Source organism: Colletotrichum jinshuiense, chromosome 1, assembly GCF_051148585.1.
Source record: "Colletotrichum jinshuiense chromosome 1, complete sequence".
Classification (NCBI taxonomy): Eukaryota; Fungi; Ascomycota; class Sordariomycetes; order Glomerellales; family Glomerellaceae; genus Colletotrichum; species Colletotrichum jinshuiense.
Window position 1 is genome coordinate 225,487 of NC_139302.1, and position 22,849 is coordinate 248,335.

General features: G+C 55.2%; 10 protein-coding genes across 10 annotated transcripts; 3 read left to right on the forward strand and 7 right to left on the reverse strand.

The window, feature by feature from the left end:
* Positions 1–492: 492 nt before the first annotated feature.
* On the forward strand, positions 493–1,362 carry EsH8_I_000053 (alpha/beta hydrolase; the record flags this gene model as incomplete). The annotated part of the gene is made up of 1 exon (XM_083267466.1): positions 493–1,362. One exon carries the CDS (start codon positions 493–495, stop codon positions 1,360–1,362), a length of 870 nt encoding a protein of 289 aa, XP_083117904.1.
* Positions 1,363–1,712: 350 nt separating this feature from the next.
* On the reverse strand, positions 1,713–2,459 carry EsH8_I_000054 (NAD(P)-dependent oxidoreductase; the record flags this gene model as incomplete). Its single annotated transcript, XM_083267467.1, has 1 exon — positions 1,713–2,459. The coding sequence occupies one exon, from the start codon at positions 2,457–2,459 to the stop codon at positions 1,713–1,715; it is 747 nt and encodes a 248-aa protein (XP_083117905.1).
* Positions 2,460–4,472: 2,013 nt separating this feature from the next.
* On the forward strand, positions 4,473–6,081 carry EsH8_I_000055 (uncharacterized protein; the record flags this gene model as incomplete). Its single annotated transcript, XM_083267468.1, has 2 exons — positions 4,473–5,036; positions 5,107–6,081. 2 exons carry the CDS (start codon positions 4,473–4,475, stop codon positions 6,079–6,081), a joined length of 1,539 nt encoding a protein of 512 aa, XP_083117906.1.
* Positions 6,082–6,586: 505 nt separating this feature from the next.
* Positions 6,587–8,320, reverse strand: EsH8_I_000056 (uncharacterized protein; the record flags this gene model as incomplete). The annotated part of the gene is made up of 1 exon (XM_083267469.1): positions 6,587–8,320. One exon carries the CDS (start codon positions 8,318–8,320, stop codon positions 6,587–6,589), a length of 1,734 nt encoding a protein of 577 aa, XP_083117907.1.
* A 437-nt stretch (positions 8,321–8,757) lies between these two features.
* Positions 8,758–9,581, reverse strand: EsH8_I_000057 (protein-L-isoaspartate O-methyltransferase; the record flags this gene model as incomplete). The annotated part of the gene is made up of 3 exons (XM_083267470.1): positions 8,758–8,896; positions 8,955–9,433; positions 9,480–9,581. 3 exons carry the CDS (start codon positions 9,579–9,581, stop codon positions 8,758–8,760), a joined length of 720 nt encoding a protein of 239 aa, XP_083117908.1.
* A 972-nt stretch (positions 9,582–10,553) lies between these two features.
* EsH8_I_000058 (metal homeostatis BSD2 family protein) lies at positions 10,554–11,747 on the reverse strand (the record flags this gene model as incomplete). The annotated part of the gene is made up of 3 exons (XM_083267471.1): positions 10,554–11,129; positions 11,212–11,658; positions 11,727–11,747. 3 exons carry the CDS (start codon positions 11,745–11,747, stop codon positions 10,554–10,556), a joined length of 1,044 nt encoding a protein of 347 aa, XP_083117909.1.
* A 1,146-nt stretch (positions 11,748–12,893) lies between these two features.
* EsH8_I_000059 (ubiquinol-cytochrome c reductase complex assembly factor 2) lies at positions 12,894–13,395 on the forward strand (the record flags this gene model as incomplete). Its single annotated transcript, XM_083267472.1, has 3 exons — positions 12,894–12,911; positions 13,002–13,196; positions 13,252–13,395. 3 exons carry the CDS (start codon positions 12,894–12,896, stop codon positions 13,393–13,395), a joined length of 357 nt encoding a protein of 118 aa, XP_083117910.1.
* A 263-nt stretch (positions 13,396–13,658) lies between these two features.
* Positions 13,659–14,813, reverse strand: EsH8_I_000060 (mitochondrial carrier domain-containing protein; the record flags this gene model as incomplete). Its single annotated transcript, XM_083267473.1, has 5 exons — positions 13,659–14,160; positions 14,220–14,367; positions 14,429–14,560; positions 14,619–14,639; positions 14,693–14,813. The coding sequence occupies 5 exons, from the start codon at positions 14,811–14,813 to the stop codon at positions 13,659–13,661; spliced, it is 924 nt and encodes a 307-aa protein (XP_083117911.1).
* Positions 14,814–16,396: 1,583 nt separating this feature from the next.
* Positions 16,397–20,650, reverse strand: EsH8_I_000061 (P-loop containing nucleoside triphosphate hydrolase protein; the record flags this gene model as incomplete). Its single annotated transcript, XM_083267474.1, has 10 exons — positions 16,397–17,077; positions 17,136–17,326; positions 17,383–17,498; positions 17,545–18,074; positions 18,125–18,294; positions 18,348–19,098; positions 19,167–19,313; positions 19,392–19,671; positions 19,724–20,377; positions 20,436–20,650. 10 exons carry the CDS (start codon positions 20,648–20,650, stop codon positions 16,397–16,399), a joined length of 3,735 nt encoding a protein of 1,244 aa, XP_083117912.1.
* Positions 20,651–21,800: 1,150 nt separating this feature from the next.
* Positions 21,801–22,495, reverse strand: EsH8_I_000062 (uncharacterized protein; the record flags this gene model as incomplete). The annotated part of the gene is made up of 4 exons (XM_083267475.1): positions 21,801–21,952; positions 22,020–22,180; positions 22,276–22,345; positions 22,420–22,495. The coding sequence occupies 4 exons, from the start codon at positions 22,493–22,495 to the stop codon at positions 21,801–21,803; spliced, it is 459 nt and encodes a 152-aa protein (XP_083117913.1).
* Positions 22,496–22,849: the final 354 nt, after the last annotated feature.

Sequence of the window (22,849 nt, forward strand, 5' to 3'; positions counted from 1 at the left end):
TGACGCTTCTGTTGCTCTGCGGATGGGAAGTCACTCTATGGTAGGCGGAACCTAGGGTGCATGGTAGTCGCTGGGTGTGTTGTGGTGTTTTGCGCCCATCCATCCCTACTATTCCACTTCAGTATTGAATTGCTAGTTGCTAAGATACACTCAACCAATAAGGTCTAAGCTTAAGATCCAGGCTGGGTTTTCTATATAATACAACTCTTAGCAGCTTTAAGCACCAGCCCATTAGATCCTCTACCCTTAAGAATACCTATCTCATCTATATTTCAACAGTTAGATGTAGCAATTGCTTTAATCTCTAGAATCTTAAAGTACTAGAACTCAGAAGTGGGTTACCGACGTTAACTTCGGTAAGCACACTAAGCTTTGCTTCCTTAACGGCCCTTTTCGGAGATAAGATACCTCGGGTCCGCTAATCAGGGCTACTTCAACTTGTACCACATCATCTCACGATCCATCAACAGAAAATCCCGCGTCACGGTCGCGATGGGTGATTCCTCCAAGTCAATAGTTACGGCACTGGTGGCTGCAGGCGCACAATGGAAAGTGCGTTCCATCGGCCCCGCGGAAGGCCAAGAGCATACGCACACCATTATCCTTCTCCATGGAAGGGACAGCAACTGCGACGAGTTCGCGGGCGAGTTCTTTGAGAGTGAGATATCCGAGCACTTGGCAGGGGACATAGCACTCGAAGGCACGGCGCCTCACGCGCGAACTTTCCAGGGCTTGTTCCCAACTTTCAAATGGGTCTTTCCCAGCGCCCTCTCCGTCCTATCGGAACGATTTGGCCTGGAAATGTCTCAATGGTTCGACATGTGGTCCGTCGAGAACCCGAGTGAGCGGCCAGAGCTGCAAAGCATCGGCCTGTGCCGGAGCATCGAATTCGTATCTGACCTGTTATCCAATGAGTCACACTTCGTGCGCCGAGGGAATATATATCTGGGCGGTATCAGTCAAGGTTTCGTCACAGCCGTAGCAGCATTCTTGGCGGATAACCAGGGTCTAGCTGGCCTCATTGGCTTTTCAAGCTGGGCCTATCCGGAACTGGCTCCGTACGGGACTCAGAGCCTTTCCAAAGGCCGCTTATTGGGATCAGAGTTTTGGGCTGGACGAGGATCGGGCCCCGGTCCGACGGAGGGGACAAGAACGACACCCGTATTTCTCGGCCACGCCGCCGATGACGAAATCGTTCCCGTCCAAAACGGACGCATTTTGCGTGATGCTCTGCATAACGTGGCCGAATCCAACGTCGAGTGGCATGAGTACCAGTCCGGCGGGCATTGGATTACCGAGCCTGAAGGCGTGGACGATCTCGTTCGGTTTCTCAGACGCACCATGGAGTCGGCAAGTCTTTGACGTTGAGGCTGGTGCCTTTCTTTGAGGATTACAAAATATAGAGCACAAGAGCGATGTGAGGCAAGGCAGCCAAATGAAGACAACTGTAAGATCGCGATGGTTCGAGGAATGGGGAATGCAAGTGCGGGATGCGCGTCATCAATGATTGGTCAAGGGGGCGAAAATCGACGACAAAGCCATGTTATATCATTATCATTAACTAGAGCCACTGCATACCACTACAAATCGAAGACGAAATATAGGGGTATCATAAGGGAAGATGTCTATCAAACGTAAAAGAAATACTGAAACAAGGGGAGAGGAAGAGGAAGAGGGAGAGGGAGGATGAAAAGTTACAAATGGCAAAGCACTCAGTAGGTAACGGTTGCAACCTTTTTGACATACTTGTCCTTGCCATCCTTCTGCAAAATGTTTTCAAATATCCATTTGCCAACATCCTCGCGAGAAATGGAGTACCCGATGGCCAGCTCCTCCACGCCCTTGACGGGGTCTTCGATACCGACGCGGACAGCACCCTCGGGTTGCTCGTTGCCGTTGGTGAGAAAGCTGGCGCGAAGGACGGTCCAGGCCTCGCCGCTCACGATCATGAGCTCCTCCATGGCGCGCTTGTCCTCGTGCGGGGTGTGCAGGAGGCCCTTGTAGATGGGCGCCACGACGAGAGGGGTGTCTCTCCCAAACTTGGAGATGCCCGTGCTGCTGAGGCCAACGATGCGCGGGCTGCCGGTGATATTCTTCTCGGCGCGCAGGCTCTTGATGGCGTCGAGCAAGACGGTCATGCCCTTTTCGCAAACGTGGGTATCCCCGAGGTTCATCTTGCGCAACTCAAACCAGGCGCCGATGGAGAAGACAACGGCATCGACAAGGCGTGCCGAATCAAACGGCGAAATGAGGTGCTGCGCAACGAATTGCGTGTCGTGGGCGTTGCCTTGCTCGACACGGAGGTTGGGGTACTTCTCGGGGGATAAGACGGACGTCAGCTTAGAGGGGGTGCGGCACAGGGCGATGCACGTGAAGCCGGCGTCGAGAGACCGTCGAAGAGCCGACAGGCCACAGCCACCGGTGGCGCCGAGGAAGAGGACGGTCTTTCCAGAAGACATGGCTATCAGACGGCCTGTAACAGGAGGTTCCGAATACGGATGCGACGAATGCGGGCGGGAATGCGAATACCGGGTCGGCGCTGATCGGGGCTGGTGGGGCGTCGGATGAGGAGGACCCACAAGTGTTTAGAGAGATGAGATGCAATAAGGCAGGTTTTCCAGAGTGCAGAATTTGGGTGGTTGTTCGAGATGAGAGTGAGAGTGAGAGCGAAGTAAAGATGATGGCGATGCTTCCTTTCATTTCCACTTGGATAGCGAGGCATTCGGCGCCTTTTATCCTGCCTGGAGGGATAGATTGGGAGCCGTCTTTGCAAGCCTCAGCGGGCCCCAACACTGCATAGTTGACCCGAATCACCGTGGGTGGCTTTTCTGACTGCTGTTAAAGGGCTGGAATAACGGTTGCAAAGTTCCTCCGCACGATTTGGTGGCGTCCAGTCGGGCGTTTTTGATAGTCGAAAGTGGGTCAAGCCACGTTTGTCTTATCGCAACCGACGGGGTTCGGTGGATACCTGGCGGTCCCTCAAAGTCACATAAGCCCAGTTGTTGGCTGTAGGGTCACGTGAGCGGGCGGATTCGAGTTCGGGTGGCTTTTGTTTAGGCCAGAAGGGGACTAGTGCCACGGCAAGGTGGAGTTGCTGTGGTTTGCTGATGAGATATCGGGAAAACAGCGGGTGGACTCGTGTCCAAATCCGGCAAGGGCATCATTGCGTGCTATGTACTATGTACACTAGACTACCGGTACGTACAATTTGAGTGCGTGGTGGGGGTCTTCTGAGTGCGTCGAGGGAACTTACTTACACTACACATCGAAAGCTTATACTGCGTAGAATTATCACCGTGTACCATGAACAATACTAGCTTCAACTTCAAAGACCACAGCACTAGATGAGTTCACGTGAAGTGGTTTGAGGCGAGGTGAGAGCTGAAGTGCCGAGGGTGCATTTGGTTTGGGAATCTGCCAAACTCCCTACGTCTCCATCACCGAAACCCTGCGCCTCCCAAGACGAGGCTCGACGAGTCTGCCATGCTCACCACCCTCGCGCGACCATATGGTTCACGCTCACAGACCGCCCATCGTATTCGAATTTGACTTTGTTTATCCGCTCCTCCCGACCCCGTTTCTGCTTCTCCGACTCGCCCTCCGCTACCTGATCGGTGCTGCGTTGCAATGCCATCCACGAATCTGTGCATGTCGACCGGACGAAAACCCGTCGTCGCCTTCGCGATGCCGTTGCGACATGTTGCTTTCCAGATGACACATGTCGACGTGGGTTGCCATGTCCGGACACTCTCCCGGGCTCTGACCTCTTGACGGCCACCCACCCGGTCCCTCATGCGAGCGCCTCGTTGGCAGGCTGCATCGGGCAATTGGCTTCGAACCCACCCACCATTCCTGGTCGCCAGTCCTCTCGTTGGCCCAGGCAGGACAGGCACGACAGGCAAGACCCTTACATGACCTCGCACTTTGCTTCCACAACCCAACCCTACAGCACAGACAGTGGCGTTTCATTATGCCATTGGGAGGGCTTCGCCGGGGGCGACGCTCAACGCTGGACTTCCGCCACTGCTTGTCTGCCTTCTGGGTCGGACAGAATCGTTTTGGTTTCGTCCGATGGCGGCGCGCTCCCCTTGACCACCATCCACGCCGTACCTTTGCGGCACCAGCCAACAAGGAATGCATTTAGAAGCTTTGGCCCGAGCATGGCCCGGGAATCTGAAATCACAAGCGTGGAGCCGGCGAGGAAGGCAGAAAAAAAAAAGAAGCAGTGATCTTCCTCGGCTGGCCCGCCGCTCCATGCCGGACCCATGCCGTTTCGTAGATCTCTGACGCGGGTCCCCCCAGACTTGTTGTTGACTTGGTCGTTCGCATTATTAAAGATGGCGGTATTCCGCTGCACTTGTCAGATTTCGTTGGCAGTCGCCGTCAAAGCCAAGAGACTTTGACAGATCGAACCCCTTCTAATTAATCACCAACCCCTCCCCCGCCCCGCCCCTGTCGAAGTCTTTTTCAAAATGCTCGTGGGAAGAACGGTTGCGGAACTCATCCTGGTGAGGTCCATGGTGGTGTTCCTGCAGTATCTAGGGCTGCTCTGTTTCTTATACTTTTGGTTCATCTTCGCCATCGCGGGCGTGCCCGGCATCGCCCACCCCTTTTCCATCCTCGTCGAGGTGTACGGCGCCATCGAGATCATCTTTTACTTCGCCTGGTTCGTGCCGTACCGCAGCCGCCTGCAACAACAGAGCCCTCGCCCGGCGTCTCCGTCGCAGGCGGAGCGCAGGCAGCTGTTCTACCAGGGCCTGGACCACGCCCCTGATGTCGAGCACTACATCCGGAACTGGCACTCGCACGCCCAACTCGGGGACATTCGCAGGGAGAATGTCAAGGACTGGATGATGTGGGCGCTGTTCGAGAAGGACGGCAACCCGGGAGAGCACGACGAGGAACTCGAGGAGTACATAGCCGAGGCCGAGGAGCGAGCCGGCGTCACCATCAAGGCGGGCGTCGGCAGCGCCGCCCCGATCCGCCTCAGCTTCGACCCCATCGCCATCACCCATCGGAGCTTGTTCTTCTACATGGTATGTTTGAAACGGCGGCGATGACCAAACACAATCTGCAAGTGCGTCCTTACTAACACGTCCCTCGCAGATGGTGGGCTTCCTCGACTTCCTGGCGACCATGGTGCTCTTCATCAGGGGCTTCAAGTTCTACCGCCAGCCGCGCAACACCTTCTTCTCCGTGTTCCCCCTGCGGCCGATGACGCTCCTCTCCCCCAACGAGTCGGCCAGCCCGGGGCTCAGCTACTTCGTCCGCCCGCACACGTCAAAGACGCAGCGCCCCGTCCTCTTCATGCACGGCGTCGGCATCGGCATGCTCCCCTACCTCCTCTGGCTCTGGAGCATCCCCAAGGACGTCGGCGTGCTCTGCATCGAGATCCTGCCCGTCTCCTCGCGCATCTGCCCCCCGCTCCCGTCGAGCGACGAGCTCGTCGACGGCATGGACGCCATCCTCAAGCAGCAGGGCTACGACGACTTCGTCTTCGTCGGCAACTCGTTCGGCACCCTCTTCGCCTCGCCGTTCCTGCGGCGGCCCGACATCGCCACGAAGATCAACTCGGTCGTCCTCATCGACCCCGTCTCGCTGCTGCTCCACCTCCCCACCGTCGCCTACAACTTCACCCGCCGCGCGCCGACGTGGGGCAACGAGTGGGAGATCTGGTTCGTCGCCACCGACCCCATGGTCGCGCAGACGCTCGCCCGCCGCTTCCGCTGGCAGGACTTCATCCTCTGGACCCCGCAGCTGCAGGGCAAGCGCACGACCGTCGTGCTCGGCGGCGAGGACTGCGTCACCGACCCGGACGCCGTCGCCAGCTACGTCTACTTTGGCGACCTCAACTACACCCGCTACGACAAGGTCGAGTGGGCCACGACCCCCAAGCGCTGGACCGGCCACGGCGAGATGGAGCTCATGTACCTGGCCGGCATGGACCACGGCCAGGCCTTCCTCAGCATCAAGCACATGCCGCAGATTGCCAACGTCGTCATGATGTACACGCACCTCGGCAAGACCCTGGAGTCGAGGCAAGCCGACGTTGTCAAGGAGGAGGAGCAAAACCGGATCTAAAAAAACTTTACGACGTTTATGAGGCGTTTTTCCCTTCCTTTTTCTTTTCTTCCCTTCTCTTCTTCCTCGTTCGGTGCCGGGTTAGGGATGGGACAAGGAGCGTGCTTTCTGTGGTTGCACCGTGCTTGAGGTGGATGGTCTGGGAACCTGCCCTCGTATGTGATGCCCCCCCGTTTTAGCCATGTCTATATATATATATACACAATAATCATTTATTTATATTCAATAACCGTTTATCTTAGCCTAACCGCGCTCGTGGGGCTAATAGGCAAGAACCTGCAATTGTAGCACATTTTTTTGCTAATAGGGAACGGCACAAAGCGATATATATTTCAAGGCTCACCAATCCAAGTTTGGGAAAACAACACCGGCGTATGCTTGGGAGAGACCTGGACTCTCCTTTTGTGTTAATAGATTCTCGTCCGCACACCGCTAGCGCTCCCAACAATCTTGGCATCAATCTCGGCAGCCGGCGGCCTACCTAACCATGGGCACGCGGGCCCTCTCATCCCCCGGGTGCAACGCGGGCCTCGGGCCCCCGATACCCAGGGATGTGAGGCTGCAAAGGAGCGCAGCACTCGATCCTGACCCCCTTTCTCCCCAGCCGGTCGACCTCGACCAGCTTGACCTCAATAGGGACCTCGTAGCCCCCACCGCCTCCTTCGTCCGCCCCGACCTTGACCCTGACCATCATGCCCGTCTGGCGGAAGTGCTCATACCCTCCTCTGAGCGCGAACTCCATGTCCCTCCAGAGCACGTCGACGCCTAGGCCATCTTGCGTCTCGCACGCGTGGCACCACAGCTTCCACTCCCCATCTACCCTCCTCCACCCGACGACAACATCGGCTTGGATCCGCGGGTTCGTCGGCGACTCGAACCGCAGGCCCGCGAGCACAGGCTCGAAGTACGGGTTCCCGGATCTGAGGATCCCCAGGCTCGGCACCCACGGCCCAGGAGGGTACGTGTCCACCACCCGATACGCCTCCGTCCCGCCCCGGCTGGCAGCCGCCTTCGATCCCGCCTTGAGGGTCGAGACGTCGGGGAGGACGTACACGGGGTTCCTCTTCACGAAGATGGTCGTGTAGCTCCCTCTCGCGGTTTTGGTCGAATCCGGGGCGGGGATGACCGTGCAAACACTCCCCGTCCGGATCCGTGCAAACTGGTCCCCCGCAAGCCGCCGCAGCATGATGCGCGGGCAGTGGTCCCCGTCGTCGCCCTGGATAGCGCAGTCGAGCACGGCGTAAACGTCGTCCGGAGTGCTCCCCGGCTCAGCCACGGGCTCGAGATACATGGATATCCGTACCCCCTGGCTTGTGAGCTGGATCGGCTGGCTGACCGACGTCCCATGGGCCGGTAAGGGGCGCAAATGTTCAAACTGGGAAAACTCGGCAGGCGAGGGGGCTAGGAGGCCGCTGAGGATATGCTGGTCCAAGGCGGCCTCCTGCGTCGAGATCTGGTAGTCACTATGCCACGCAAATATTGAGTGGTCCTCCGTCTCCTGGAGTATCGCCTCCTGCAGCCTCATGAAAGCCCGCATGCCCTCGCCGTACAGCAGCGGCATATTGACACCAAAGAGACCCATCAGGCAGTACGCCATGTCTTCCTTCCGAGTCGTGACGCGCGAGGATGCCCAGTGCATGCGCTCGGCGACGCTCGTCGAGTCGAGAGGCATCGCCTTGCTCAACACATCGAGGTTGATCCCCGTGACGCTGGATAGGACCGACGCAAACGCTTCATCCAACTTGGAACCGACAAATGTCCAGTACTTGTCGTAAAAGTCGACATTGTCGGGGGCAATCAGCTCTTGTAACGTCCACCCCCGCGTGAACCACCGGCATTCTCGAAGCGCCGCTTCCGTTGGGGGAGACGGCCCAGGTCTTTGATTATAATGGTACGCCAGGTCCGAGAGGAAGACGTAGCACATGCCGGCTTGCTCGTACCAGTTGAACATGGAATTGATGGCCTCCGACAGCTCGGCGCTGCTCGTTTTATCGATGCAACAAGTATCTATCCAGATGTAGTCGTAGCCCTGGCTGCGGGCGAGTCGACAGGCTCCCTGGATCTTGGAGTACCCAGCCATCAGCGTAATGTCCTTCTGCGGGTCGCGCACATCTTGCAGCGTCACCTCCTCCTTTCCCCAGGTGTGCGAGAGGATGGCGTAATCGGGCACATTGTCCCCCTCAAAGCTGACAAAGTCTCCGAGAGGTTGTGTGCCTTGCGATGTTTCCAATAGCCTCATTGCTCGGTTTGTTCGATAGCAGGTGTGGGCCTTTTCCAGTGCGAGCGTAAGCTGATGATGGCGGGTTACTGTAGCCACTAATGCAGTTCGCATCTGCCTAATGCCCCGAATGTCCCCGCATGCCCTGGGAGGAAGCAATCCCGCCCTGTATCCATCAAAAGATGGCGCCCAGGCAGTTTATGATGCGGCTTGCAGGGTTGACAGCGCCGGCACTAACTAAATGCTGTACTATGCCGGCTGCCCAATGCCAAATGAGATGAAGCTATCATGGCTGGGTTTCATTCCTGGTGCACTAAGTGTTTTTTTTTAATAAAAAAGCCAACGCCGCAGGCCAGACCTCGGCGATGGGTGCGCCGTCCGTCTGTCGTTGAATTTGCTGAGCCAGATGACCGAGGAATCATATACCATGACAAGCCGTCAAGTCATCAGGGGACTTTTCAGGCCTTGGGCGCGTCGGTCAGAGGCACATATCGAACCCCAAACAACTTCTCCTTGACCACGGATCCGTCCTCCTTCTTGTCGATGGCCCATACATACTGGCCTTGGCCGTTTTCATCCTCGACGGGAATGAACATTCTGTTTGCAGGTCAGTATCAAGCCTGAGAGAGCCACACACTGGGCCCGAGCAACTCACCTCCCCGGAGCGCGGAGCTGATCCACCAACTCCTGGTGAAGCTCCACCGCGGCGGCCCCGACGTGGATTGCATCCCACCCCGTCCCGGCACCCTCCTCGCCTTCCCGCGGCGCTTCCACCCACCCTTTCCTCCCGTCACCGACACGGAACCTCACCCTCCCGCTCTCCAACAGCGCCCTCCCCTCTGCGCTCTTGCGCATGTTGGCCTCCCCGAAGTCATGCAGCGCCTGGATGTGCTCCAGCCCGACCACGAGCCCCTTGTCGCCTACCAGCTCCGCGAGGAGGTGTGTCAGGTACCCGGACCCGGAGCCGATGTCCAGCACTCGCGGTGCCGGCCTCTTGTCGGACGGCAGTATGTGCTGAAGGAGGGACTCGGCGGCCGTCGCGTGCATGTGCGGCGCTGAAATGGTGGCCTTGTGGCCGATGGATTGGGGTCTGTCTTCGTAGGGCGAGGAGGGTGCGTAGTGTGCGCGGTCAACCTGGCAGGTCAGACGGTGCTCAACAGCGACACTGGGAGGGCGGTACCTTTAGAAAGGCGTCTTTGACCCGTTGGTCCTTGAGGAGGCCGTTGCGCCACATGTTCTCCACCAAGTCCTTGTTTGTTGCGCCGGAGCTTCGCCAGGCCATCTTGAAGCCGAGAGAGGGCGTTCGGTGCAGAAAGTGTATGTTTGGCTTGTGTGTTGAGCTCGGGGGCAGCTTGGGAGCTCTTGGGATCGACAGGCGTCGTAGGATCGTGGCGACGGCCAGTGTGTACTGCTGTGCTCGGAGAGAGAGAGTGTTTGGTAACTTGTGTTCAACGGCGATACCGATGTGTTCCTCGAGCGTTGATATCGTAGAAGAGACCTTTGGGGAGAATCTACCGAGTTGTAGAGGCGGGGGAGATCAGAGGCATACGGATGACTGAGGATGGTTTACGTGGGATGATGCAACGTCCTCCCCCCTCCTGCCTGAGCCCCCATTCCAGGTGAGGGGCAGCCCAACCAGCTACAGCGGCTTTCAGGTGGCGAGGGTGCTGAGGGTGCTGAGGGCGCTGAAGGTGCGGTTGGGGGGTATGCTGGATCGCCAGCGCTATTGTAGCATTCATTCCCCTGCCACTTCCCCTCTCAAACCTTGTCGATAAGCATTCCCACTGCACCTCCCTACGTCGTCTTGAACTCTCTACCCCGCCAAGCGGATCATCCCTTAGCTCCACGCAACTGACCGCACTGCACTGCACTACACACTCACTGTCATCATACCGGCACACGGTTTGGAGGCCACCGCTCATGCCCTCACCTATCTACTCAGCACATGGTCGTCAAGGCAGTGATACCTACCTGGGGATGCAGGGCTCCATCGCCAGTATCACGGTCACCTTTATACAAATAAAAAAAGCAGTGTAACCAAGAAACAAAATCTCAGTATTGATGCCAAGAATGGAGGCTGCTGTGCTTCCTATGTGTAGATTAACCTGTGCCCTTCAGTTCCCATTCCGTTAAACACCCAAACGCAAAACGCAAAGAAAACAGCACGACGCCTATGTCATAGACTCGTGGCCCAACAACCACGTGAGATTCGCTACACGTCGTTGCAACTCGATACACACGTAAACTCTCAATGCTATACCACTCTCTCGGAGGACTCGCCATCGGCAATGATGGGCACGGGCAGACCGCGATCGGGGCTCTGCAGCACCAGCTGCTCGTGGCGCCTCGCCTTCAGGTAGTCGCTGAGGGACCTGATCAGGATAAACCATCCGACAACCATGAGAATGTACGCAAGCCACTCTTGTCCGCTGATATCCGCCACGCCGCCGCCGCCCTCGCCCGTCACCGCGTTGGGGTCGAAGTTGTGCGAATTGGGGTCCGGAGGCGCCGCGTACCCGTCTTGCCCGTTCATCTTGGGCGGGTGGTCCCCTTCCGTCGAGCTCTTCATGTAGAAACCGTATTGAATTAACGTGATGCCGAGGCCGGCGCGTGATCCGTTCTTGGCGGCGTGGGTCGAGTGGAGGAGGTATGTGAGGATGAAGCCGACAACCTGGAAGGACATGGAGATCATGGCGTTCCACACGAAGCTGAACAGGGATCCCACCGGCATGCCGTCGATGTAGACCTCATCGGGCCCGCCGAGGCCGGGAGCCAAGATGGTGGTCTCCCAGTAGGGTGGTGCCGCGTCAGCAGCGGCTTGCTCGTACGTCTGGAAGAACCGTTAGCAAATCCCATACTCACAAGATTACGTCGTCTGCCGCGCGGGACAGGCGCATGCGGACTAGACATACCGGCGGTTGCTCCTCCTTTGTCTCGCTTCCACGCTCGGGCTTGGCCGTCAAATTGGAGAAAACACCCTCATTCTGAATGCCGCTGCCGTAAATGCGGAACGGCGTTGTAGGCCCGCCTGCTGTCGATGCTGCTGTCGGGGGGAGCTGGGTAGCCTCCCGGTCAGGGGCCTGGGGTCTTGCGTCGGAGGACTGGTTGCGTGATGCGTCGTGGGATGCATGGGTGGAGTCGGCGCGGACTAGTCTCTGTCGGTCATCGGCGTCGTCGTCGCTGTCGTCGCCGTCGGTATCAAACGCATCGGCGAGCGTCGAGTTGACCGCGCGAGATGCCCGGTCGCGTGATGATGCTCTCGAGTGGAAGGATGGCGGTGGTGAATTCGGTATCGGTTGCGACTGTCTTGGCGGTGCGGAGTTGGGGCTGTTGAAGTCGTCCTCGTCCTGGGCATTTACCTGGACGCACAATCAGGTCAGTCACACGATCAAGAGGCAGCGGCCGACAGAGGCCGGACAACACATACCCGCTCATAACGTCCAGCCATTTTGTAGAATTTCGTGTCGGTTTGCTGTCTTGAAACCGAAGGACTCGGGTATCCCCCCCTTTCGCCACCGAAGACGAGACGGCTAGCGTTTGTAGGTAAAGAAGGCGAGATACAGGGAACGTCGGAAGATGGCGAGGTCGATAGGGGAGTCGGGGGAAATAAAAGAAAAAAAAGGCGAGAGGATGTTTCGCGGGAATCGTAACGTAGGAAAGATCGGAGAGGTAAGGCGACACAAAGGAACGACGGGGATTGTTGTTGTGTTGAAGAAAAAAAGGGTGATCAACGGGATGAAAGGACTACGCCATCAGGTTGGTTGGCTGGGACGGTGATGAGAGAGAGAGCCAGAGAGAGTCAGTCGGCACGCCGCCTGTCTCGGGGCACTCGCTGCTCGCTCGTTCGCTGCGCTAGTACGAATACTGCGTAAGCAGCAACGAACCTGGGTCGGATTACATAAGATAAGGCTCTACGCTAAGAGGCCACCAACCCCCTGTGGCACTGGAGGTGGACTGTGCCGGCACCGAGAAGAAGGGGGTTACGTACACACCGATTAGGTATGTGGGTCATTCATATGCTGGAATGGTGGGCGATGGGGAGGCAGAGACACGCGGAAGGAACATTGACGCTTGAGTTCCTCCGAGTGACAGCCAACGGCTGCCTCAATGCAGCTAAAGAGGAGGGAGGGGAAGGAAATGCCGCGGATGCCTCAGGCTAGCCCCGCTCATGCGCATGAGGCCATTGAGGCTTGACTCTTCAAGCCACCCCCGTCGAGAGCGGGCAGCTGAGCTACAGGTGGCCGAATGATCTGCCACCTGGCATCCCGAGCCCCTGACACCCGGGTCCCCCCTAGCCACCTTTGAGATCTCCTCAGCCAGTCATCTACAACTGATTAATCCACTCAATGTCATTCCCTCGTCCGTCCAAGTCCGGTAAGCTCCGGCGCAGCGCGTGCCATTAGCTCCGACAAATTAATTCTTTGCCGTCCGCCATCCCATGCAAAATCCTTGACGTCGACGACGGGATTCTGAACCACCGCGATCTCGCTCTCCGTCGCAGCCACCCCTCCCACAAGCCTGCGACCTCTCCCGCAGCTCGAACCATGTTTGGAAGAATTCGGTAGACTCATCTGCATTTTCTTCCACTGCCAAAATGTCGCGTTCAACAAGCGTATGTCCCTCCCTCCGTCCCTCCCTCCCAGTGCCCTGCACCTGCGCGCGACCTGTCTCGTCCCGCCGCTAACACGCCTCCCTCCCGCAGCAAGCGTACAAGCACATCCGCCGCGCCCTGGCCCTGTGGCCCAAGGACAACCTTCGCCCCGAGACCCAGTTCAACGAAATCATTGCGAGAGGCATCGAGAGGAGGTATACCAAACCTGCCGTTGTCGACGAGCTCAAGGAGCTCAAGCAGGCGAATGCCTTGTACGCCCTGGCCGATGACCGGTTCAAGAAGCAGGTAAGCTCGCCCGCGTACCGAGTCCCGTAGTTGCTGTGCCCTGACCACATTGCAGTTCCCCCTCAATGGCGAAATACTGCAACCCGAAAGCCAGCCGACATACTTCCAAGACTTGCTGAGAGAACTGGAGGAGGCCCCGACCAGAGGCTGGCTGCAGAACATGTCCAAGAAGCTTTCCGGCATGTTCAGATTCCAGTAGCCCAGGAAGAGAGATATCACGCCCACGCTCACGCTCACGCCCACACACACTCACACTCATACTCACACATATACATACCCCAACAACACCCCAAATACCAAAGAGTTCAATGGTTAATGTATGCCATTTTCGAGGCGGGTGGGCGCAGTCGCCCAGACCCCGTGTACAGTATCATGTACAACATCTGTACCCTGTATAGTGTATCTATACCAAAAAAAAGAAGACTAGAACCTCAACGCCGCTGTATTTTGAAGCAATCCCTTTTAGATATATCTTCCCTCGGGATCCATCTTGTTCATGAAATCCATGCTCTTCTCGTACATGGTGAACACAAGGCCACCACTTACCACCAGACGTGCCAACCGCGGCAGTGCGCCGCTCCAGAACGTCAGCACACCCTCCTGCTTAAAGATCATGGTCGCGCAGCGGAACGAGTTGCCGTATTGCGTCCGCGCCTGGATACTCTGCATCCGCGTCTTGATGGTGTCCAGGGGCTGGGTGACGTAGACCGTAATCAGGCCGGCGATGCCACCCATGGCAAACGTGCCCACGGCGCCGAGCTTCTCTCCGGGCGCAGTGTAGGACTCGGCCATCTGCTTGAGCATGTTGTACGAGCCGAATCGGACGGCGCTGTTGGCCGCTTGTCGGGCCGTCGTCGGCACGAAGCCCTGGAAGAAGCCGCGAAGGCCGCGCTCGCGGGCGATGATGGGGACGGCGCTGAGGAAACCGCGCATTCGGGGCTTGCCGGACTTTTTGTCGTCAATCCTAGAGGGTCACCAGTCAGTAGAAGAACAGTCATAGCGCAGGGTGCGTAGGGTGCATACAGCGTGGTCTTGATGCTCTCAAAGGGCGTCACAGCAAGCGCCGACTCCGTGACACCGGCGCCGAAGCCGGCGATGACCGTCTTGGGGCCAGAAATATTGCCATCCGCGTCGGCAAGGAGCTTCTTGTATTGGTCAAAGGCGACGAATCCTGTCAATCGAGGCGGTCAGCCACCGCCGGACGAAATTGTAATCGCAATTGTTCCACCTACTGATTCCTGCCTTGAGCGAGTTTCCGATGATCAGCGTGGTGCATCCGGCATACCACTGCGCTCCGAATGGCGGCCAAGGCAGCTTCTTGCCATCAGTCAACTGTCGGTTCAGTTGCGACCGGGTCTTGGCAACTATCGAGGAGGGTTAGAGGCGAAACACGGCGTATATTCTCGGACATGGGCGTCTTACATTCGGCAGGGTAGGTGATGGCTATCCAAACAATTAGCTCTGCTCGTGTGCTCGCTGGGCACTGAAGGACTCACCAATTTCCAGAGCGCCGGCCGTAGATCCAGCCAAAATGGATCGCAGGACCGTAGGGCCCCCCTTCTTGACGGGCTGGGGCTCATCCTTGGTCGCCGCGGTGGCACTGGTCGCGGTCGACATCGTGGAAGAGGAGGAGGAGGGTCTGCGGAGCGTGCAGAAGAATGTCTAGTTGCTAGGGAACTTTTTTTTTTGGAGGAAGCTTGACGTGCAGGTGCATTGCTGCGTCCGAGATCGCGGGGTGTGGAGACTGTGGAAGGTCGAACGGTACGTACCTCGCCAGCATGTGGTCTGACGTAAGGTAGCGGCGGCTCACCGACAACGCCGATTGCACATTCATTAGCAGTGACCGAGATTCTCGCTCAGTTATCGATAACCATGCGGATAAAACTAGGCCTTTAAGTAATCAGTGAGGTTTTGAAGGGGTTTTATTCCCAATAACAGCTGTATGTTTCAAAATAGAACTGGAACCAGATATGGCCACGGAAGCTAGACCAGCAATGTCGTCCAAGGTGCCTGCCTCTCTTGTGTCCAATCTCATAAACTGCAAGTGAGCGTTACGACCAGGCCTAACATGACCTAGCTTACTCTTCAAGTCTACAACATTAAGCCATATTAATCTGGGAGAATGCTTTACTTACCGGTCTAAATGATGTTGCTTCGCACTCTTGTACTGGCGCTCATTCATGGTCAATGGGGCAAACGTACGCCTCCTGGTGATTTCCTTTAAAAGTCGAACTGGTGTTGAGCGAACGCGGGTTTACATTAGGCAGTGTTTTTCTATCTTTCCACGAGCTTCTAGTCTAAACAAAGATAGGTCCAAGGTTAGGACAAAATTGGTTTAAGACTCTGGTGACAGCTTGGATGGTCCAGCAGGCCAAGTGATATTCTAGGCTTTGGGCCGCCACCAGGTTTGTGCAAATCTTATGACGACATATTAAATTGCTGCCACAGGTCCTGGAATAATTCAACCATTGGCTTTGTGTTTGCCTATATTCTGGTTGCAAGAAACGATTATTATGTTGTTACTGCCGACTTCTTATCATCAGGGTTGTTTTTGTCGTGACGTGCTACCGAGTCTATCGCGAACCGGTTGGTGACGCTGAAGATTGTTCGAATTTTAGGAAAGCATCAATAAACTTTGGTGTATCACATTCCTGTGGAAACTGGATGGAGATGGGAGCTCATACTCCGAACACGAGAATATTTTGACTCAACTGAAAGGCCAGGGTCCCCCGTGGATGAATAGCCACAGCTGGTTCTAAACTACTTTTCGGGCCGGCCTTTTAGAACACTGCAAGTCTAATTATACACCAAGATCAAGTAATCTACTATATTTTCCTGCGTATACTGAATAGAGATGTTTGAGTGACAGCTTAGAACTATTAAAGATATGTATTCATGAACGTGGGAAGATAATGTCTTCACACTCCAAGTACTATGTTCTACCGTGATTCCTTCTTTGCGACTATCACAGGCGAGCTTGAAGTTTATCAAAGGGGGAGGCTTCTTCTTCTGATCGATAAACATTGAGCGTTGGGCTACGACTTACGCCGCATCTTTTAGGATTGAGCATAAAATGAAGCAACTCAATCAGTCGCGGCATCAACGACATGGAATCTCGGCTGGGAAAGCTCATATGCTATGCTCGATGTAGGAAACAGAGGAAATGTGGCCCAAGGGGGTCAAGACCAAGACCCAACCCCCTACACATCTTGACCTTGCCTTTGCGCCTCGCACATCTTCGCATATATCCCACCACGCTCAAAAAGCTCTCCATGAGTCCCGCTCTCGGCGATGATTCCACCGTTGAAGACGAAAATACGGTTTGCTTCGCGAATAGTGGACAGTCGGTGGGCGACGGCAACAGTGATCCTATTGCCAGTGGTTGCCGCCTTCGTCAACGCGCCCTGAACGATGCGCTCAGACTCAGTATCCAGCGCGCTTGTCGCTTCGTCCAACAGGATCACGGCCGGCTTTCTGATGAGGGCGCGTGCGATCGCAATTCTCTGTCGCTGGCCGCCAGAGAGCTGGCTGCCGCCCGTTCCGCAAGGCGTATCAAGGCCTTCTGGGAGCGAGGCTATGAAGTCCCAGACATTGGCAGAACGACAGGCTTCCTCTAGTTGATAATCGGGCAGCGGACCAGATGTGGTTGTGTCGACGCCCTGCGAGATATTTTCCCGGATGGTCCCTGGGAACAGCGTCGGTTCCTGCTGCACTAGAGAAACGTTCTTACGATAGAGAGAAGGGCTGATCGAGTTCAGAGGTGACGAGTCAACGGTGATGGTGCCGCTAACGGGGTCGTAGAAACGTTGCAGCAGTGAAATCATTGTGCTCTTACCACAGCCCGATGACCCTACAAAGGCGACGAACTCGCCAGGCTGGATCTGTAATTTGAGAGTGGTCAGCGGTGCATCGTACATTGAGGACGTGAATGTGACTAACGGTGAGAGAAATCCCCTTGAGAACCAGGTTTTGCGGCGCCACAGGGTAGGCAAACTGAACATTTTCCAGATCGAAAGACTTGCATCCGTCTTCCGGTCCCTTTCCACTGTTCTCGGGGGTTTCCTGAATCGTTGGCTCGAAGGCGGATATCCAGAAATAGTAATTGGCGGCTTTATGGCCCTTTGTGAAATCTTTGAGTGCGAAGCGGTTAGTGTTGTCGAACTATCGGGATGCTGACGAGACTCACTGCCTGCGAAAACGAACAACTGGCTTGTCGCCTGACCAGAAAAGTACACACCCATGAAAGAGACGATGAACTGATAAAAGTTGATGTAGCCGTCGTTGATAAGCTTGGATCCCCACCTGAACACCGTTAGAGAAAGTCTATACAGAGACAGAATTTCCTTACCAAAAGCCAAGGGCAAGGACGAAGTATTCAATTGCCTGGGTCAGCGAGAACCAAATCATCATGTGAAACAGCGATGGTGCCGAATTGTGAATAGCCATGTCCAGCTCGTGCGTGTACTTGTCCAACATCTTCTGCTCAAGCGCCAAGGAGGAGATGGTGCGTACCGCCATCACTGTCTCTGACGCTACGGACGAGCTCTGCAAGAATGACTTGTCCATGGCGTTCTCCATCTTCACCTCGAGCCGGATGCGTACCCATCCAGCCAGCAGCATGGGAGGGAGTCCAGCGAAAACGCCGACTAAGCCAAGGCGCCAGGCAACCGAGATGGAGAGGATACTGCAAGCTGTCAAGTTGATGACGGCTAGAATAAGAAGAGCAACGTTATAACCCATGAACTCGAACACCGCCTGGGGATAAGAGTCGAGACGGCTGGTCAGCGTGCCGATGGTGTTTTCGGGGCGATCAAAAAACCGCAGGTCTTGGCGAAGGACGGAGTCCAGGAGTTCTCTCCGCATCTTCCTGCCAAGGGTCTTCATGTCGTCAGCCATGACCTAGAAATAAGCAAAGGCCAGTTACCTACCTGTGCGATCATATTGCTAGACCATCCCATAAGGAAGTATCCGATCAGACAACCAAAGGCGATAACTAAGAACATGAGTGAGATGAAATTGCCTCGAGAAACCATGTCGGGGGATGAGAAGACGTCGAGGATGTTGCCAAGGAGTAGGGCTTGTGCTGGAAATAGGGCAGCTGGAAGATGGTTAGTTTCTCCGCTAGTCTCTCAAATAAATAGGGTGACGTACCTCCGATGAAGCATGAGATGAGTGAGAGCAGATACCAGAGCTTCAATTCCGGCGTGCAGCCCATCAGCTTCATGATGGTGCTGATCAGGCCGTTCTGCTTGAACATTGTGAAATCTTCTCGGTCCTTGAGCGACGCCAGATGTGTCTCCTCGATCGTTTTGATCTTGACGAGTGAGTGATCCCCGTCAGGGATGTCGTCAATGGTGGATTCCTCATCTGAAAGGCGCTCCACGGTCTGCTGAGTCTTGGTTGGGGACAGGTCCTGTGCCTTGACAAGATTGTGGTAGATTCCGTTCAATGCGACCAGATCGTCATGGCAACCTTGTTCAGCGATACGTCCTGAAGACATGACCACAATATGGTCAGCGTTCCGGATGGTTGCCAATTTGTGGGCAATAACGATGGTTGTCCGATTCTGGGAGGCTCTGTTGAGAGCTTCCTGAACCACGCCTTCGGCTTGAGAGTCGAGGGCACTAGTCGCTTCGTCAAGGAGAAGCACCTGAGGCTCAGATATAAGACTGCGGGCGATAGCAATGCGCTGCTTCTGTCCGCCCGAGAGAAGACCGCCTCTCTCTCCGATCCTCGTGTCATATCCTTGCGGGAGGCTGACAATGAAGTTGTGTGCGAAGGCGAGCTTAGCAGCGTCCTCAACGCGTCGTCGTTGTTCCTCTTGCGAGGCTGTCTCCCAGGGTGTCCCGACGAGGCCATTAGATATGTTCTCGAGTACGGTGCCGTTGAAGAGAACAGGCTCCTAGATGCAGATTCGACTGTGAGCAACGTGACAGTGGGAGGGGTGACACTTTGAGCGAGACTTCCTACCTGTTGCACAAGACGGACGTTGGTTCGAAGCCAGTTAAGATTCAAGTCCTTGATATCTTTACCGTCCAATCTTACTGTACCGGCCGTCGGGTTGTACCATCGCTCGAAAAGCCCAATGATGGTGCTTTTACCCGATCCACTGGGACCCTGTGCGATCCAACGTTAGGGATCAATTAAGAAGAGCATTGGCAGAAAATAAAGCGTGGGGAGGGAGTCTTGACATACAACCAAGGCCGTAACCTTTCCTGCAGGAACACGTAGACTGAAATTATCGAGCACGGTGACATCTGGTCTCGTGGGATAGCTGAAAGAAACGTTTTGAAGCTGAACTTCGCCAACGAGCTTGTCTGGTCGTTCTCCCGAAAGATCAAAAGGATCGATCTCCGATTTCCTGTCAATCAGCGTGAAGAGCTCGGCCGCAGCAGTTGCTGAGCGGCCGAAAGTGACCATCTGCGGGGCGATGGCCATGACTGTACTGGCGGCGATGATAACAGAGAAGAGTACACTATGCCGAGTTAGAGTGGAGTGAATAGCTTGTGACCAGAGAGTGAACTGACGTGAAAACGGTGCCGAGGTCAGGAATTTCCCCACGACTCACCATGGCAATACCCTGCCAAAAGGCCAGGCCCATGGCGGCGTGGACGATGAAGTACTCCCCACCGAACAGGACCCCGTAAATTTTGTTCTTCTTCATGCCTAGGCGGAATGAGTTATGGAGGAATGAATCGTACTGGCTGACGACCCTCTTGCGGAGATCAAAGGCGTGAACGGTACGAACGCCTGCAAGAGTCGTTTCGGCGAAGCTCGCTGCCTGAGCGTGGATCTTGAGAATGTCCGTCTCGATCTGCGCGTCCAGTCCGGCGACACCGCCAACAACAATGAGAAGCACCGGCACCATACCGATGATTATCAGCGTGAGCTTCCACTGGGTGACGAACGCGATGATAAAGGCTGCGATAAAAGTAGCGATGGCCTGGACGAGCGCCCCGAGCTTTTCGCCAATGCCTGACTGGATCAGCTTTCCGTTGGACGTGGCTTGCATGGAGATGGAGCCGCTAAATTTGTCGAAGAAGCCAATCTCCTGGCAGAACGCGGCGCGGAGATACTCATGTCGAATGTTGCGGGTCAGACGGTGGGCGACAAATGTGAAGAGAGAAGCGTATATGTACGTGCACACAAATCGCACGATGCCGATGTACACGAAGTAGAGCCTGCGACGCAGAGACGGGTTAGCGATTCTGTCAATCTCAGCGGTGGCGGTCTCCATACGATGTTTTTCTGACAGAAGCCATGAATCCGTCCGGCTGAGAGCCTGATGTGTAGGAATCGCTCAGAAGCGATATGAACTGGCCGATGACGAGATTTACCATGGCCAAAGCGACGCCTGAGACAATAGCGGCGACGATGGCAATGGATTCGAGAGCATAGTCGACCGCGCGACCAAAAACGAACACTCTCTGTGAACGAGCATGGTCAGAAAACATTTTTACAGTTAGTTTTCAGAGAGGTTCAGCCGTACCAGAAAGCCATTGAAGGCCGAGGGCTCCCCTTGGTCGCCTTGCGATGACTGGGCAGGATCATCCACGCTATTGTCGGGATCATCTTTCGATGAGGCCATTATCGGATAGAAAGCGAAGAATGGAAAACGAGAATATCAAAATATATGAGGAAAAAAGTGAAATTCCGCTGGGGGTAGTAAGGAATGGACAGCTCTGGCTGGATAAGGAAGAATATACTGTTCGCACTTCGACTCCTGCGTATTCACAGACATGATTTGCTTTTATACCAGGCATCACTTCTCCCTCCCCTGAAAGACGAATCTTCTATCAGCACGTACGCTCGTTGATAGATCGACGACTCATAGGAACGTGACCTTGCCAAGGGGCTTACTTTCCGGTGCCGAGCGCAAGCGAAGCCAGCCGGGGTCCGGAAACCCGGACGCCCGAGCCAAGACAGTCAGCCGTACTGTATCCACGTTCGACCACACCGGTGAGTCAGCGGAGGTTTTGATTTTTAATTTTTCTTAGTTTTCGATCGTGTGCCAGGCCAGCAGTGGTTTCATCATGTTCGATCGCTCGTTCTAATTTCACGCCGGCATTCCAGCCCGGAACCTTGCGAGGGCCATTTAAGATCCGCATTGGGGAGTAAGATTACTTAACCCACTTCCTCAAGCACTCAATTTTCTGACCTAAGTTGATTTTAGGGTGTCGTAAACTTATCGGAGGGTAAAGGCAGCACGAAGCTGAGAGGATCTGGAGACAAGTGGGCCAAGAACCATGGCCAGAAGCTATGTGGCAAAGTCGGCGCTGCTTTCCCAGACATAGAATTCAAAAATTCATTTAAGCCGATGATTCATAGTAGAGGTAGTTTTACCTTGAACATCAGAAGCGGGGCTGGTGTAAACTTGACCTTATGATAAGCCTCAAATGAAGTAATTAATACAGCCGATGAATCCAAGGAGAAGCGCCCTCAGGAACTATCTGCAGTATCTTCTTCCTAACGAGCACATCTTGTCTCCTATCTATTATTTGTAAACCTCTTTTAACGTTACAAATACATGACGGGAAAGGCCTGCGATTCGACCAGTCACTCGGAGCCTGCTTATTGCTGGATGGTCTTGACTTTCACCATCCCCTAGCGCCGGCGACCACGACGACCACCCTTCCTGCGAGTTGAGTCAGAAGGGACCGGCGTAACATCCTCTATGCGTCCAATTTTGATGCCAGCGCGAGCTAGGGCACGAAGGGCGGCCTGGCCGCCGGGGCCCGGCGTCTTGCTTCCAGTGCCTATCACGTACACTGTCAACTTGATGGCTAGAGAGCGAGACCAGCTGGAAATTCGTATTAAACTCACCACCTGTACCGCGTATTTTTATGTGAAGTGCGTTGATGCCATGCTCTTTGCATCGGGCGGCGGCATCTTGAGCAGCCAGCATGGCGGCGTACGGAGACGATTCGTCCCGATCAGACTTGACCTTCATGCCTCCAGTAACTCGGGCAATGGTCTCGCGGCCTCTGTAAAATAACGTCAGTTCATCTGGTGCCTCTGAAAGCCTTGCAGCACGACCCAGTCGTTGTGCATCTTGCTTTTGTGGACAGATGGGACGAACGTGAGATCAGTAATATGGACGAAGGTATCGTTATAAGAGGCGAAGATGCGAGCGACACCAAAGACTAGATCTGTGGAATATCCAATTAGCTCGAAACACATGGTTCTCTTCTAAACCAATTGTTACGCTCTTGATTCATCATACCATTTTGGCCCGGTAAAATTCCTATCATGCTCTCCTTCGAGGCCGCTTTTGATGTCACAACAGTTTTGGCGGGCATGTTGAGCAGATTGTAAGGATGCTTCTTGTTCTGAGACTTGAGAAAGACTTCACGCGAGCTGGTCAAGTCTCAGCAGAGACCGTAGAATTTTAAACTGCCCGCTTCAACAGGCCCCTCACATTCGGGGCATCAAAGGGCCCCGAGCGAACGAGCCAACTCTTCGAGAATCATGAAGATGAAATCTAAGTTTGGTCCCATGCCAAAAGTCCACTTGAGAGGCACAGACAATACACTGGCGTGCTTAGACCTCGGTAGTGGCGGGGCATCGGGCCCCGGAATTCCGGGCCCCGGATTTGCTGGTGCAAAGGCTTGCAGACCTGATTTATTAGAGCAAGCCGATGACTCCTCCGGCAC